This window comes from Fopius arisanus, unplaced genomic scaffold (assembly GCF_000806365.1).
Source record: "Fopius arisanus strain USDA-PBARC FA_bdor unplaced genomic scaffold, ASM80636v1 scaffold00013, whole genome shotgun sequence".
Taxonomy (NCBI): Eukaryota; Metazoa; Arthropoda; class Insecta; order Hymenoptera; family Braconidae; genus Fopius; species Fopius arisanus.
Window position 1 is genome coordinate 911,046 of NW_011887752.1, and position 18,070 is coordinate 929,115.

Sequence of the window (18,070 nt, forward strand, 5' to 3'; positions counted from 1 at the left end):
TGGAATCCTCTCGAGTGAACCATTGACAAGCCATATTTACTTTTTCGAAAAAGACATTTTTTACGAGAGAATTCGGGCGAATACATATCCAGCCGCCATATTAAGACATTTTGGGGAATTACCGAAATCTGGGTTATTCACGAACCTTGTGGGTCAACGGATGATTCGATAACATTCATCGAATCCGTTCCGAAGGTCGATATCTGGACATTCGTTCCGCACCCCGTACAGTCTATAAGTAACGTCAATTTATCCCGTGAATTACTGTGTGCCGTGAACCAGGTGTTGACTACTCTCGTTACGTCAAACTTCTGCCAACCCAATTGGCTCACACTCACTACCAGTGACGTCACCATTTCCAGATGTTCACTCAGTTCCTAAAACAATTTTTTGAATAATTGTTATTTGATTTATTCTTCTATTTATGTATTTGTTAGAAGTAGAAGAGTCTGATGTTTCACCTTTCCACGCAGATGCGTTCTATTTCCGCATTTAACCCTAAATACCCAGAGGGTGATGTTTTTTTGATTGTACTGTCGTCGATGATGTTTGTAATGATACGAGTGTTTCAATTCAACTCTCGCCCAGAGCGTCGCTCTCTTGATCCTCACGGGCTCCAGTGCTGGTTCACCGCTCGACATTGGAAATTCAAGGAGTGGTTGACCATTTAACGTTCGTCCTGAAATCACAAGCAACAAGTTTTCGGATGACAATGACAATGTGCTGAAATTCTACATACTTGATCTATCGTACTGTGTGCATGTTTCGAAAATATATTACTGTAATTTCATTATGAATGAAACCAGAAATGGCAATTGTTATTAAAAATGTGCGTCCAATGTTGAAGTTTTTCGTAGTTAAACATTGAAGGGTGGGGAGAAAAATGAGGCCCCAGTCCACTCTAGCCTAATCTTCATCCCCAATCCTTTTCAACGAAATAAATCGATACGAATGATGTCAATAATTATTTAAAAATCATCACCAAAAATTTTTCACAATTCTCGAGCTTTACGTGAAGTGAGAAGCTGTAAATTCACTGAGATGATACTCGGGTGCATTCAATACGTCGTCAGCCATTGCTTACTGAGATAGTGCGATCTCCATTTTCTTTACGGCTATAAATTCGCCGAGAAGGGGTGGCATGGAGTGGGGTTGGAATCGTATAACACGAGTTTACCGATTTCAATACTTCCATCTTTACCCACCAAAGTGTACTGTACAATTTTATTCTGGCTGGTGAGGGGGTCGGTTTCAGTTATTATTGCTATATTGGCGCAACCAGGCGGATGCCGATGAATTGTCCCTCCCGCGTGTACAGTCTACTTTAACATCTCCTATGGAGACAATCACGTGATTTCAAGTTTTATTCATAATTTTATATCGGCCATTCGGGATATTGTTTACGAGGGAGATAACCTATCGATGCTGGTGTCCATAACGTGGGTTATTCCAGTTGTCTGGAATTAAAATTGTCAATTCTGAAAAACGTTAAGGCCCAAATGGACCATCTGCGATCTTTTGTTTGAATTCTAGCTTTTTTGCCTGAAATGTATTCAAATTTGGGATCAAATTTGCGTTGCCGAAGTGACTCGGATGATTATAAAAAGATAATGGGAAAAAAGAGGAAAAATTATTGATTAATGATTGATGATTCCTTTTCAATGAATATCGCAATTTAGGGGCCCTGCAATTTAGGGCCCCTAAATTGCGATATTCATTGAGAAGGAATCATCAACTTTCCAAAAAAAATGCTCTCTATTTTTTATTATTTTTTTAGAGCCCTAAATTGCGATATTCATTGAGAAGGAATCATTAACTTTACAAAAAAAATGCTCTCTATTTTTTATTACTTTTTTAGGGCCCTAAATTGCGATATTCATTAAGAAGGAATCATTAACTTTACAAAAAAAAATGCTCTCTATTTTTTATTACTTTTTAGGGCCCTAAATTGCGATATTCATTGAGAAGGAATCATCAACTTTACAAAAAAAAATGCTCTCTATTCTTTATTACTTTTTTAGGCCCCTAAATTGCGACATTCATTAAGGAGGAATCATCAACTTTACAAAAAAAAAATGCTCTCTATTTTTTATTATTTTTTTGTGAACTTTGATAGATCCTTTGCAATCATTATCGCGATTTATCGCGCTTCAGTAATTTCTCCTATTTTTTTAATTATTTTTTTATAACCACTCGAGTAATGCCGACCACATAAATTTGATTCCAAACTTTGATATATTTTAGGCTAACTAGATAAAATTGAAACAAAAGATCATATTCCATGAATAGTCCATGCGGCCTTTAAACAAATATAAAAATATTCGCAAGATTGAAAATGAACTGTTTAATTTAATACCTGCTTGGGAAATTAACTTGCGTCAAGCTAAAAAATCAAGTTGAAACATCGAATTGAATCAAGTCAAAAAACTGATTTAAATTCAATTAAACAATCGATTTGTATCAAGTCGATAAATGGACTTGAATCAAGCTGAAAATCGAATTGAATCATATCCGAAATTGGCAGCAATTAAGCTAACGAATCAACTTGAGTAATCCCGAAAAATTCAATTAAATCAATTCGGAAAATTGACTTGAACAGAACAGATTTTTCGATTATCCATTCAGATCGACTTTTTTCATCAATTGATTGAAATTAATTAATTAATTAATAATTTTCTTCTCTTTTGCTCTCGGTGTCGCGACGTCATCTCCGGATTCCACGTTTTAGGAGTGACTCCAGGTGAGCCACATTCCGCCGATGGCTAGAAAATGACGGGGAGGGATATAGTGGGGGATGAATGCTGGGTCAGAGGGTGGAAGTGGGTGGGGAAGGGTGAGGAGGGAGAGGGGGGGGGGCTCTCTATAGGGTGTCTGCCGTTCGTCTGCCTTTTCCCTCCCTCGTTTTCACGTCCACTCGCGCGCACATTCCTTGAGGTATAATTTCACATACCATCACTACCACTCCCAACTACCCCCTCACTCCATCCCTTCCACGAGGATGGCTTCAATGAGGGGTTGGGTGCACTTGCACGAGGGAGAGACAAAAATTACGAGAGTCATCGCCTTTGGTTCGACAGATTTATCGGGCGTAAAGCATAAAGTTACAAAGTACTCACTATTTATTATCATTTATTTTTACACTGAAGTTGTAATGTTTCTTTTAAGGGGAGGAGAGAGGGCGCTCTATGGTGATGAATTTTTTTGCAAAGAATTTCATGTTTTATGGGGCTTACGGAAGAATGATTGACGGTTTTATAGAGACAAGGAGGTGTTTACTCGGACGAGTGACGACATTTTCACATTTTTTTTTTCATTTCCATTTTTAGATTATTTTTTTCTCGGTGAAATTTTGGCACTTGGACTGACGCAAAAAAATTCTGACGCGCATAAATCCATTAAGAAATTTACACTTCGACCATTTCTTCTGCTCGTCACTCTGATTTTTCCATAGCTTTGCACGGCGGAAACATAAAAAGGGAAATAAAAATAGTTGAGGTTAGAATTCATTCAAAATGGTGGTAGGAGCGCCAACTTGTGGACATCTGAAATGGCAGAGGATCGATTTATTGGTCATCGTCAATTTTTCCTCAGTTTTATCCCTCGATAATGAAATATTTAAGGAGAGGGCGGAAAGACCGGGGATGGTCGATAGGATATTAATGCGGCGGATATAATGTTACGCTTGAATGAACATGGCGAATATCGTCGCCAGGATTTTACCTATTTCGATGACAGATCGACATGAAATACATTACGAAGCCAGTTCCGCTCGCCATTTTTACTCTAACCTCAAGAAAAATTTCAGAATATAAAAAAACATAGTAAAATCTCTCATAAAAACAATTTTGCAAATCAAAATGAGCGCTACGAAAAAACTCTACCAAAAATTAGCTATCTCCCTTCGATTTTGAGATATTCTTTGGAAATTCAACAATTATCTAAATCCATTCCTTATTCTTCCGCTACTCAATTAATTTCAGTCATTATTGATCCGAGCGCCATCTGGATTCTAACCTGGAGAAGATAAAACGAGTTGAACTTCTGATTTGGATTGATTTTTGTTGCGTTTTTTGAAAAGAGAAAGAGTTTTCATTCAGTTTTCGTTTCGCACGAGTTGAGCATGAGGACAATGAAAAGTAGATCGAGGTATTTGGCAGTTTCCTTTGATTTTTTTTTCACTCGAGGTCACTTTGGATATCATTTGGTGTTGCGCCGCAATGCGACACTAGCACTTTGGTCTGACCTGACCCTCAGAATTCAGATACTACTACTGACGCCAGTACCAATTCTTCAGTGGAGAAGGAATTGATAGCATCAGGCACACCAATCTCCAAGGGTTAACCACATGTTGCATATTAATCGCCCTTAATACCCTCAATTCACTTCTTCTCATTTGCTAATTTATTTTCATTATCAATTGATTACCATCGAAGCAGAAAACCGGTTCCACTCCATTTGAACCGTTCATATCTTTTCAATTAACAATTCATATCTCCCAAATCTCCGCAGATATAAAAAAAAAATAATCAAAAAAGGTAATTATCCAAAATTTCCACTATCTCTTTTACTTTCGCCGATATATCCCGAAATATATCTCAATACGTTCCAGGTCGACTTAAATCGTTTCACCTGTTAGTTATTAAATAAATTGATAGATTAATCGTTAATCGGTGAATCGTCTCGTTTTGTCATTCTTTGTAATGATAAGGATGGTGACTATAAATTAAAAACTAATTGTTGGAGAGAAAATTTTTTTTTTTTTAGGAAATCACAAACAGTGACAAATAATTTATGGACTTCTTTGTATTTGCAATGTAAATACTGCGAATATTTACGATGTATCAAGTTGTCGTCTATCGAGCGCATTTAGGTATTAACACGGCCAAGGTTCATGTGTTATAGGCCTCTTCTATTGGTCGATTCACTTGTGATCGAACTCTACCCCCTTTTACCCCCTTGTAACTGTCTCTCACCTCATGTTATCCACTTCAGAGTCACCCTCTCTTTCTCTCTCGTTCTCAGGAGTATAAGTTGGACTTGAAATCGATTCTCAAGGACACCAGCGATCGTTCAACTATACTCCTCCTCCGCCCCCTCTGCTGCATTGATTGGTAATTTAATGAGTTTCTTCGGGTAATTTAAATTTTCCCTCTTTCGGGGAATTCAATTCATGAAGAGGAAGGGAAAAAGAATATTTTCAAGAGCTCTGAGGGATAATTTATATTAATACAAGAATTACGGGTAATTGTTTTAATTTTTTTTTTTAAACTTTTTTATTTTCGTATTTTTCACGTGCAAAAATTTTATTATTATCTATAGAGCTCTATGAAATGAATTATTTGTTTATGACGAAATTAAATTGGGGATATTGCAATTATGGGATAATTTAATAACGTAACTACAAAATTAACTCGAAAGAAAAACTTTTATTTATTCGCTCGGAAGACACGGCTTATCCTCATCGATGCCATAGCAAAACAAACTAAATTAACAAAGGGATCCAACACCCTAGACCTCAAGTGACGTCGTCATATAAGATCTCATTCATTCGAGTCTATTGAGGCTAAGAAAGAAAACATAAACATCATAGCCCATACGTCTCAGAATTCCGGTCAATAAAAATGTTCGTAACTATTGAATACAGATATAAAGTGAAAAATATAAGATTTAATTTTGTCTGGTATTATTTCAAACAGAAATTCAGGACGGGAAAGGGAAATTTTGTGTACCCTACGGCGTGTCGGTAATTTCTATAATTTTTCAAACGATTACACCGGCAAGTGGCATGCACGGAGAGAAATATTTAGTAAAAATTACGGAACTTTCAGTTCACTTACCGATTACGGAGTTGACTCGAAAAATTTAAGTGACGGTATCGTTATTTTTCACCGATAATTCAGATAAAAATTACGGAACACCGCGGGAAAATTCCGTGACTTTCGATAAAAATTACGTGACAGTTTCGTAAAATTTCCGACAACCACATTTCGCTCCAGAATTACGGAAAATCTACGTAATTTTTATTGAATACTTCTCTCAGTGTGGCGATTTGCAAAGTTAGCAGCTTCTTGAATCCCGGCATTGCAACTTGTCAAAAAAAAAAAATAGGGACACAAATGAGCATAAGCATGAGAAAAACAGGAAGAGTTAGGGGTGGATGGGAGGACGGATAGAAGAGGTTAGATGATTTACGTACCGTTGACTGTGCTAAAGAAACTTGGCTTGTATATTGCCACGGCAAATGGCTATCCTATATCATAATAATGCCAAACATTCATGCCCAAAATGTGAATTTACACAATAGAGAATGTGATCGTATCTTTTATACGGTTTTGTTGTACACATCACATGTACACTTTCTTCTCATTTTCGGTATCATAAAGAAAATATCATCTCATTGCTAGACTTTTTCTCTTCACCTTTTTATCGTCCATCCGAGTTTTTTCTTCATCATGTGCACTGTCTTTTCACGGTTATAATTTTGTCCCGAAATTGCCACTACTAGCTACTTTTATGGGGTTATTAAAAAAGAATTTAGAAATTTTGATGGATGTCATTACCATTCACGATTTTTTTTTCCAATTCACAGCGGAGATAACGAGAAAACCCTAGATCAAAAAGTTTTAAAAAAAGGCAAAATACAAACTATTCTAATAATTATGAATTTATTTTTGCATTTCAGTGCTGAAGAAATAACTGAATTTTTCAGAAAATTAGATTGAATTCGCTTCAAGATAAAAAATCTCAAAACTTGCACAAATTGCACTGATTTTTCAAAAAAATTATGCCCCACAAAAAAACTCACCGGAATTTTCCTTCTTTCTATTAAACGTCAATGAATAATGGATAGAACTAAAAGATGATAAAAATTCTTGGAAAAGTTTACTGGAAATAGTTGAGAAAAACTTGGAATGTGAGAAATGAATAATGAAATATCGAATTTTCAATAAATTTAATCGCTTGAAATTATCGTAAATGGCAAATGTCATGGACATATTAACCCCGATTCAAGCAATCGTCTGCAATATCGTAATAAATTCTTGTTGATCGGCCATACCGATAGTTGCCGTATCGTAAATATTGGATTAAGAATTTCAGGGTAGCTCTGAGTTTTAACGGCCATTGCGGAGGACTAGTTAAAGTTCATATGTGAACCTTGACCCGCGAAATCTTCTCGTCTCAATTTCCCCCGGACTTCGATTTCTGCAGCAATAGCAATCCCTTTGAAAAGTCCTGAACCGATTGGCAATTTTCTCCACACACAAAAATATATATTTGAATCATAATATATTACATACTTTATTGAAGTATTCCTATCATACTTTATATGAGTATTTTCGATTTCCCATGCGATATGTCCATAAAAAATCAATTTATGTAATCGCGGGCGGTAAAACGCGTTTCTGAAAAAAAAACGCGTTTTCGGCCACAATGACATAAAATAGCATCATAGCCACGGTGAAAGAAGTGATTTTGACTCCTGTGCGTTATAAAAGCCGCATGCGTCAGATTCACTTTTTCCGTCCTAGGTGTGAAAAATACTAACTTGTAATATGGGGAATCGACATTGTGAACTATCTAAAAAATTTAAAACCGAACGCGAAATGGTAATTCGATGATTTAGACTTGGAAGTTCTAACCTCTTACTACACCCCTTATATTGTCTTCAATGCCTACATTTGTTTCATTTTTATGAACAAGCGCTTTCTGTGGAATAGTCTATTATAACAAATATTCAATCAGTTGCGTTCCACGTTTTACTAATTCTTTTGCTTTCCTCAAAAAATTCTCTCTGAAGTTAGCGAGACTCTTTTGTTAACCATTGTTTACTTGAACCCACGGACTCTTCATTATAAACAGCGATATATACTAATTGATAATGTGTTCCTAAAAATTACAGTAATAAGGACGCATCGAAATTCAAAGTGTAAGAGCTTCTAAAGAATCATGAAAATCATTTGCAACGTAAAAAATTGAATCTTTTAGTGAAAGAAGCATGGAGTGGAAAGTTTTATGGCGGGGAGCATGTAAAAAGTGTCATTAGAGATTATAGCAGAGATCAGCAGTGCTTATGGCACAGATTAAACAGTGATTTTCGTAGCGGCAGCTACAGAAGTAAATCAGAGGCGGTACCCGTGAATAAGGCAGGGCACGAGGCCGAGAGTGTCGATAACGGCGTAGGAGAGGTAGAGATAGAGTGGAGGGAATCGAAGAGATTTCCATCCGACTTATCACGAGAAATTTCAGTATGGAAAATTTCCATCTTTAGGTCTTGAAGAAAAATCATTTTTCATCTCTGGAAAAATTCAACATGGATTGGTTAGTTGGTTGATCTGGTTGGTTGATTGGCTGGTTGATTGGTTGGTTGGTTGGTTGATTGATCTCGTTGATTGATTGGCTGGTTGATCTAGTTGGTTGCTTGGTTGATCTAGTTGATTGGTTGGTAGGTTGGTTGATTCGAACCCTTCGATTGTATCGCCGATTTTTTCCCATATTGTATATATCATTAGACGAGTCTTCAATTTTCTTGAGATTTTATAACGATGATCATTTTTATACAAAAATAAGTAATATAGCTACATATATTTTGTATATCACGTTTGATGACATTTCACATTTCATCATAAAAGAGTAAAAATTCCACTTTTTTCGAACAGTTTTAATGATAAAAATTTTGTGATTTCAAAATTTTTTCACGCGGAAACTTACATATAGTATTTAAATATCCAACATGGGAAAGTATTGCCACACTAACCGGTTAAATGACAATATTGCTTTACTGAACTTCTTATCATTGATTTCGATATTGAATTTTGCTCCCAAAATAATAAATTTGCCTTATTTTTTCATCCCGACGCACCCTATTGTTTTTTAAATTAACAGTATTATATCACTGAAATATACAGCCATGTTCATTCATCGGCGATAAAAAAACGAAAATTCAGAAAAAAAACGTCTAAATCGCTTAATAATTACGGGAATTACGCTCTTAAAAATAAAAAATGAAAAAAATCACAGCGGGTTGTTGGTATCGTCAAAAAATCTAAAAAAAAATGAATAGTCATCTAATGATGTGTACAGTATGGAAGCAAAAAATCAGCAATACAATCGAAGGGGGTTAGGATTTGAATTCGTTGAGTTGATTCAGAATACCCCATAAGTTTAAGCATATAATATACATATTATGATTCCATATTTTCTCCCAGTTTATACTAAAGATCTACATTATTTCATAGAATTTTCACTTCATTACTATTAATCACTGGATGCAATAATATATTGCCAAGAAAATGTACTCTCAGAGCACACAATCCTTTTCTAGTTTGATTAAAGATGTGAATAATCAATAGAATAAAATGTTCGTTTAACCTGATCGATAATTCGAATTGATCCCACTGTCGATGAAGCAATTACAGAGGAGAGAAGAAACAAATAGAAAAAACCCCGAGTGTAATAGCCGGAGAATAAAAAAAGAACGTAGAGAGAGAAAAAAAGAATGAAACAGAATAACCGAGTAGATTGAGAATAATATGGAGGGGGAGAGTGAATGGCATGGGGGAAATGGGGGAGAAGGGGGATTGTGTATCGATTAGATGGAAAATTGTTTGCCAAAGATCGTATTGGTGTATAGCACGAAATTGCCGTGTCCCTTTCACTATATCTCTTTCACCACATCTCCTATTTCAATTCTCCGTTGAATCACTCACCTCCAATATCAAGGCATGCTACCGTACAGTCAAGACATTTGTTCAATCATTCCTTTCGAAAAATTCAGATCTACCAGGAAAAGTACGATCGTTTTTTGTCGCATAGTTTAGCGTATAAAAATTATTATTTTTTTGTAATAATAGTATTCCAAAATTGTCAATTTAACATTTTTATAATGAAAAAAGTTGAGAATATATGAGAATATTGAGAATATATGAAAAAAAGTTGAGATATATATATCTTATAATATATTTAAAAATCGTTAAATTTTATTTATCGAATTGAATTTTTTGCATGCGCCTCAAATGCTAATTATCTAAATTTCGCGAATATTTTCGCAATTAGAATTTATCAAAGTACTTTTGTACTTCATAAAGCCAGGAATTTTTGAGAAAAAAAAAGTTTTTTCAGAAGTATGTCTTTACTTGTAAATAAAAAAACTTACACTCAAAAATCTTTCAGAAAATGAGATCTTGCACTGAAACAAAAAACTTAAATCAAGAAATCTTGCACTTCTCCAAAATAAATGAACATTGTAAAATGATTACATTTAAATATTGTGGGTTTAAGAAAAAAAACTTGTGAGTACATTCACTCAGCTTATAGACTTGATTTAAGGAATCGCATTTTATTATGAATAAATAACCATTATCTTTGCAACAAGTGCATAATTTTGTAACAGATGTTTTTCTCTTCTTAAGATAAGATATGGTTTCCTTGTCAATTGACGAGTCCATGAAATTGTTGGTACAAGTTAACACATGCTTCCCAAAAAACGCCAAACCTTTCGGAAAAACACTAAATCCTACGACTAAAGTATTTTCTCTCATTAGAAGATACGTTGTGTTCGAAATTTTTGGGTCTGTTTCTTAACACAAGTGAAGATGCACTTTTGAAAAAAACTTCTTTTCCCTCAGTGCAGTAGAAAAGAAAAGTTTCATGAATTAATCGAAAGCTGTCCACTAAATTTTTCACACTATTTGACGGTCAAAGTATAACCCAGATATTCCATTTGACTTATGATGACTCAATTTCCAATGTTAAACCCACCAATAAAGACCGATTGTATTATGCACTTTTGCACTAGAAAAAAGAACTCTTGAAATAGGTGTCACTCGTCGATTGGCGTTGAAAAATATCCATCAAGGTCTCTCAATCCATGGGAAATGTCCACCCCTCCCGATAAAAATATCAAACACATTCAATAAATAAATGTTCAACCCCTAAATCGTTATTCTCAACAAATTGAAACCTAACGGGTCACTATCAAATATATAAATGCACCATCACCTATCAAAAACCAACACGTAAGTTGGTGTAAAGAGGTTGGTTGGGTTAGTACTGAATCGATCATAACAAGACACGATACGTCACGCGACGTTGTATCGACTACAACTGTTTTCTTTATTTCACCCCATGACTCGTAAAAAATAAATCATAAATAAAGTTGCTGAGTAATCCTGACAGATAACTCCTAATACGATTCAGGATTGGGTTCCCCCGCCACAGGCGAAACAGGAAACAAATTTTTCCTCCTTTTTCCCGTTTTTCCCCTGACGATGATTGTACAGCTACTTTCCTGAACTAGCGATCAATTTTTATCAATGAGCTTCACACGATCATAGATTGATCTCCCTTCGGGGTGGAACAAGGATTAACAGCATTGCACTCTCTGTACAGATATAACAAACAATTGAAAGTTAACCGACGTGACAAGCTAACGTGATTGCACCCAGTATGTATAAATAATGATAAGGTGAATACATTTAACGGTCGTATACACGATGGTGTATGTCAATAAGTGGTTATGGACAGGGCTTGAAAAATAAGGGTGGTAGGATGTGGGGAGAGGGGAGTTGGGTACAAATCTAATTATGGTACATGTTACTGACGTGTTCCAGACATAGCCAGGTTACAATGTTGAGGAAGACAGGAAAAAATATGTATTATGACCTGGATTTAATAATGCTTTTGATTTTATCGAGTATTGGTTGCGTCAGAGTAAGGGGATAGGCTGAGTTAGCGTCATCAACTGATGATCATGATGCCCGAGTCATTTGGCCAAATGATTAGACCACATGATCCGAGAGATTCGTCCACTTCACTTACAACGCCGGAAGTTCAGTGTTTAATGTCACAGGATTTCAGATAATCTGCCCACTTCGAAATCATTGAAGTTGACATGCAGAAAATTGACACTTTGTCCAGATCGTTTACGTCGTCTCATGCCTCATTATCTACTGTGAAATTTCATCGATAAATCCGAATAAATAGTAGAGATGCGCCAAGATTTTTTTGACATTTGACAGATATATCAGATGACGGTTATAATAATGGATCATTCGATGACCTCATTATTACCGTATTACATGACTATTACATGTATTTTATGTGACTGTCATATCCCATTTAAATGACAATTCTAATATAAAATTATTCAAATTGTCATGACAGCTACCTGACTTGACGACATCCTGACCATATAGATTTTCAAATTACTCTAGCTGTTATGCCAGGTGCATAATTATAGGACATCTATGTTACATATAGATTTTGTCATGTCAACTCTCCTATTCCATCTGAGTGTCCGTGGCAATAATGTTAATGGGAATGATAACATTATCACTGTCACATGACATCTCTGATGAAGTAAGTAGCTCTGAAAATTCATTGAGCCCTATCATTGATCGAATCTAGCGGCATTGATCCAATCTGGTTTAATGTCACAACACCTCTGATGATCTACCCACCGGAAGATCATCCACGTTGACATTCTCCCCCACTTCACATCTACCTATTACGTAGAGGTGGCGGGGGGAGGAGGGAAAGGTGATGCACATGGCGCACAATCGAGGGGATTGACCGCGATACAAACGTTGAAATAAGAGGGTCAGATATAGTAAACTCAGAGTGCGCGGGCGGTCTAACCCTGATCCAGATCTATCGCCACGTGGTCTAGTCACCGTTCCGCCTCACCCGGCATTTTCAACGCTCAATCTTCCCTCCTACCGCTCCTTCCACACCCTTCTCCTTCCAATTGCCACCCATATTCCAAAAGTCATAACGTCTGATTTATCACTGCTGTTCGAAACAACTTCGACAGATGATTTTACTGGAAATCGGAAAATCGGAAATCTCATAGCTAGATGTTCTGACAGCCAATGAATCTTCTCCACTCAGAATTCCCATGAAGTGATTTAATAAACGATTTTTAATATTCCACTGAGAGTAATATTCAATGGCGATTACGTATTTTTTCTGGAGTTCCGCGTATGATTATTCTCCTTTTAAAGCGAAATCTTTTGGAATATTCGAAATTTGGTGTTATTTTAGTTGTCACGTCGTGACAACTCCTCGAATTCTCATGAATAATGGAGATGCTACGCACAGTGGTAACGCCTTGGTATCAGTCAGACGGTGGAGTATCTTGAGCTCGACTACTAGCACCGTTAGTTGAAAGTCCAACTAGTCTTCCAGCTATCTCCCCATCGCTCTAGCAATTCCACAAAACGCGTTATCTTCTTCATTCTATTTTTGATTGACCCAGTAAATCCTTGGAATTTCTCCTCGCACTGCTCTAGCATTTTCTACCCGATAATCACTCCCCCCACCCTACTTGACTTACATAATATATTAATATATTATTACGAATATCTCTATTTATGTATTCTGTTATATCAACTCTCGTGTTTCCCGTCAACTTATCTGTCCGGAAGTTTGTAACTCAAAGTTATTTCAGTTGTTCGGTTGTTGTCCTGATTTATCATGTAGTCTATTCTCTCGTCCCTTTTGATCCAATAAGGTCTTCAATATTTTCCATTCCCTCGGTCGTGTAGAGAATTCCATTTTTATTCACTGATTTTTACAACATCGAACTGATTACCTCTCTCCGATTTATTTAACATTCATGAGGCTTGTATCCAGGGTAAACACTGTATGATAAATTACGGATCGTTTGTTCATTACCAGTCGATAAATTCCAATAGGATAAATCGGGTCGAACAACCTGAAAGATTTACGAACCAAGAAATCACCCCTAAAACTACATTTGACCATCCGCCATATTGACGACAACATTCCTGATATTCCGCCCTTTAACCTATTGATGGAATTTTATTCTGCGAATAATTCCCAATGGAAATAAATTATCAACTAATTTCCAGGGAAAACCAATCCCAGTCGATCATGTCGATTCGCATCACTGAAGACTCGGCAGAAGACCGCGGAGTTATTTCTGGTTTGTTTCGATAGGTCAGGCAAAGGTCAGACGTATTTTGTCCTCATTAGTCAGCAGCCTCTGCTGGACCGTCACTCCACAAATGTCAGTAAAAAGTCATGAGCTTCCGCAATGCCCCCATTGACTGCGAATTCCTTCAGTGAATTCTTCGCTGAAATCCAAATAGCCGTAAAATCCTCAAACCTAGAATTTTCAGTTTTTTTCCTCTAAGAACAACTGGAATCTTCAATTATTCCAAAGCTTTCCAGAGAGGCTGCAAGGTGGTAATCATTGGCTCTAACTCGATTGACCTTTACTGCATTTTAAACTGACAAGTTTTATACCAGAACTTAACAATCCCCCTAGAGGAGAAGTGGAGAGTTCTTGGCTTGTGTAAAAATTGGTGAAGTGTTGCGGCAATGGTTGAAAATGCTCCGGCAACGGTTGAAAAGACTGTTTGCGGTGTCCAAACAAGTCGCTTGTCATAATGACACCTGCGTCAAGTGCTATTGCCCATGCACCCCAGCATCAACTGAAAAATACAAGCATAGAGTAAAGCTGAAGGGATCTCTGCAGCTTATCCTCACTCACTCCTATTTAGGTTAGGTTGGTTGGCCTGGGTGGGTGGTTCCCAAGGCGCTGTAGTAATACAAACGCTTTGGGCGGAGTACTTTATACAATATCTCCTGCCCCTTTTCCTCTGGCTCTGGATACTAACCCCCCCTTTATCTCGCTCTCTCGTCGTATCCAACACAGACGCACTCAGACAGACATCTAACCTCACGACACCCATCGAGAAGTCTCACACAAGCGCTTTAAGTATGAAAGTACTTGCTTCATCTCACTCATACCAATGTCCGGGGGGATCCTCTTGCCGGCAAGAGAGCTGGATGAAAGTCAAGAGGGAAATAAAAGAGAGGATGGAGAGAGACACTGAGGGGAATTGGGAGAGATGTACGGAGAGCGGCGCCCAGCTGGAGCCACGTGCATCGATCTGACTACAGGCGCCAGGCGTCCTATCCGTCGGCTCGTTCGTCTATGAGTTCGACCCTGCCCCATTCCCTCAACCACTATCCCCCCATGTTTCTGTCATTCCTTTTTTTCCTCTCTCTACTCTCTTAACTCTGAGATCCTCGGAGTGATATATTCCAATTTTTTGGGACGACACTTTTTTTTTCTTAATTCTGCCCTAGGGAATTTTTTGCCGGTGGCTTGCAGGATTTTTTCCGATTTTTTTTGTGAATTTTTCAATCAAGCTGGACAATCTCCTGCAGAGTCGGGAGGGATTGGGAAATGGAGGGGTGGTCTCTCCGGGTGGCTGGGGGATGCCACGCGTTTTTGGGGGGAGGTCAATGAACTCTCAACGAACCAACGACTGGGGATTCCCCTCGGATCTAGGGAATGTTTGAAAGTTTTTCGGTTTTTATCTTGCTTTTTTTCGGAGGACCTGAGGATTTTTTGAGGGGACATTTTATGGGCGGGGTGATGGGAATTTCTTACGAGGGAATTTGCTTTTTATGGCGGGAAGTGGAGTGTAAAGTAACAGTCGTGAATGGAATATTTTTTTCTTCTCTTTGTGTTATTGTTTTTTTTTTCAAAAGTTCTTTTCTTTTATCAATTCTAAGATGATAGGAACGAGTTGGTAAGTGTAAGCGAGGGGTATGAGTCGAGTGTCTGAGTATACAAAAGTATGCAAGTGTCTGAAGTACCTAAAGTGTTACCTTAGCCGCCTACTATGTTAGCTGAAGGGCTTTTCACGTTATAGACACCCTCTAGACATTATTTTATCAGTCTGGAATCTTCAAATAACTCGTTCAAATAAACTCACCCTCATCGCTACCACAACTCACAAAAATCATGGGAACATTTACTAAAAGTTTTAGCCACTACCAAACAGTCGTAAGTTCCATCTCAAAGGCGGGAGATTCAAAATTGGAAAATTTCTGTATTTATCACAATTAAGGGATTTGTCTCGTCCTCATCAATCTCACCCCGCATTAAGGTTCGGGGGCTTGAGGGGTACGTCTGAAGTGTGCGTTTTGTCTAGGACAGGTTGAACGAACCACTGAAGAGTCCAAAAAAAAACCTCTCGAGAAAAAAAAACATGTGTGAAAGCACACGTGATGGTGACGACAACGACAACTCTTAGACGGGACCTATGGTTGAATGGTGATGAGGGCGACAGGTGGGGCAGGGGAGGTGGGTGATGGTGTCTCTATGCACCTCAAAGGCCATGTAAACCCACGGGCAGGCCTCCTTGAAGGTCGAGTGTCAACCTCTCCGACAGTCGGGCCGTCTCGAGGATTTACGTGAGTGGCCGTCAGGGCGTGTAAAGTTGAATGGCCTCCATACGTTATACATGCCCCCCCTCCCCCTGTTCGCCGTCCCCCTACCGCCCCCTGCCCATGGGGTTACCCCTAAACCAGAGACACCTTTTGTATTTCCGCGTTGATGAAAACGAGTGAGAAGGAAGGCGAGAATAAGAGAGTGAAGATAAATAAAGGACTTGGGCTCTTTTTTCGGGTGAAAAAAGCACTCGGGGGGGTTAAAAAAGGTGGATTTCAAAGGGCTAAGAGTGCGACTCAATTATTTTCACACCTTGGCTTGCAAATGGGAGACTCTTTTCACGTGAACAGTCACGAGGAGGTTTTTTTTGTAGAGATGGGTTTTTAGGGGTCGTTAAAATTAATGATTGGGGGAGATTTATTGGGATTAATTTGGCTTTTTAATTGGACTTTTTGGGGAGGGACTGAATACTCCCCCGACGGTGAATCAGAATTTTACACATATATTTTTCCAATATAACTTATTTTTAAAGACGAAAATTAGAAAAAAAAAGTGGCAATTTATGGAGAAAGAGATGAATTTTTTTATTAAAAAAAATTCATACAAATTTTGACGAAAAAATACTTATGAATGACCTTTAGCCAATAAAATGTCTCGTATAGAGTTTTATTCACAAAAATTTTGACATCTGGATAAATCTCTTAAATCTCAAACTCGGTAACAATTGTGAGAGCCGGTGCAAGAGTGAGCGAAGAAATAACTTGGAAAGTTGTAAAAGTTGAAAGGATAGAATGATTTAGTGGAATATTCTCAGTGGTCAGTGGACACCCCCTGTCCATGGTCTTGTCGATGTATCCTAAAAAGATTGGAAATAAGAGAAACGGATGTAATCTCACGAGAGAACAACTACCTGAAACGCAAGACGTAGAGGGACTTCTAAATAAGACGACAGTAGACACTTTGAGTTTCAGGGAAAGGAGTTGGATTCTCCATTTTTTTTTACCTTCATCCTCTTTCTCTTTCATCCCAACTCGTGATAAGTTGTTTTGAACTAGTTCACATCTACTCGTACTCCCGTGACCTTCCCACTATCAACTTTTCAAAGTGCACTCAAAGATTCTATTAATTCTGTATCAATTATGAGAAGAGGTTGACCTCACCGAGATTATTTTTCCGCGTTGTGAAAGTTCATGGATATTTCAATTGAATTGCGGATGAACGAAGGAGATATTTTGAATGGTGAAAGCGAAAGCACATGTATTTTGCAAGAGAGAATGATAAATCGATGACAAAGCGCAGAATGAGGGCATCTAGTCATCCTTCGGTGTTGAATACTGTCATGCATATGTGTAATGAGTGAAAAATAATGCGGTGTCAACAAATCGTTAACAGGTGACTTGTCTTGTATCGTTTATCAGGTCACCTTATAAGCGTATTAATTACATAATATAATGCACTATTCCGGATGACCATGAAAGCATGGTATTCAACTTTGCCCTTACGATAAATGCGTGAGTAAGCGGTGAATTATTTTTTATCACATTTGCCATGCGCGTTTGATGACTTTTTATTCTGTTGGTATAATCAGAGAGATTTTACTTAAGCGAAATTGATCTCAAGTTAAATCGAATCGGCGTTCATTAAGTCCCACTCGACTTGATTCTGGTTAACTTTTGAACTTGATTTAAGGCTCGGGTGGATTATCTAGAAAAGATAATGTACTCCGAAATTCGGAATCCTAATTACTTTGGCAATTAATCGTTTTTTTCAATAATTGTTAGCTAGCGTTCGAGCGGTTGTCAACAACTAGGCCGCTAGCTAACAATTATCGGAAAAAACGATTAATTGACGGAGTAATTA

The 18,070-nt window shown here is 37.6% G+C and overlaps 1 protein-coding gene across 1 annotated transcript in view; it reads right to left on the minus strand.

The window, feature by feature from the left end:
* The window catches only part of Actbeta (Activin-beta), a 43,305-nt gene that overhangs the window by 3,538 nt on the left and 21,697 nt on the right, over positions 1-18,070 (minus strand). The window contains exons 2-3 of the mRNA XM_011299174.1: positions 462-679; positions 146-377 (exon numbers count right to left, since the gene is read on the minus strand). Coding sequence (XP_011297476.1) covers positions 146-377; positions 462-679 — 450 coding nt within the window. The remainder of the gene's footprint in view (positions 1-145; positions 378-461; positions 680-18,070) is intronic.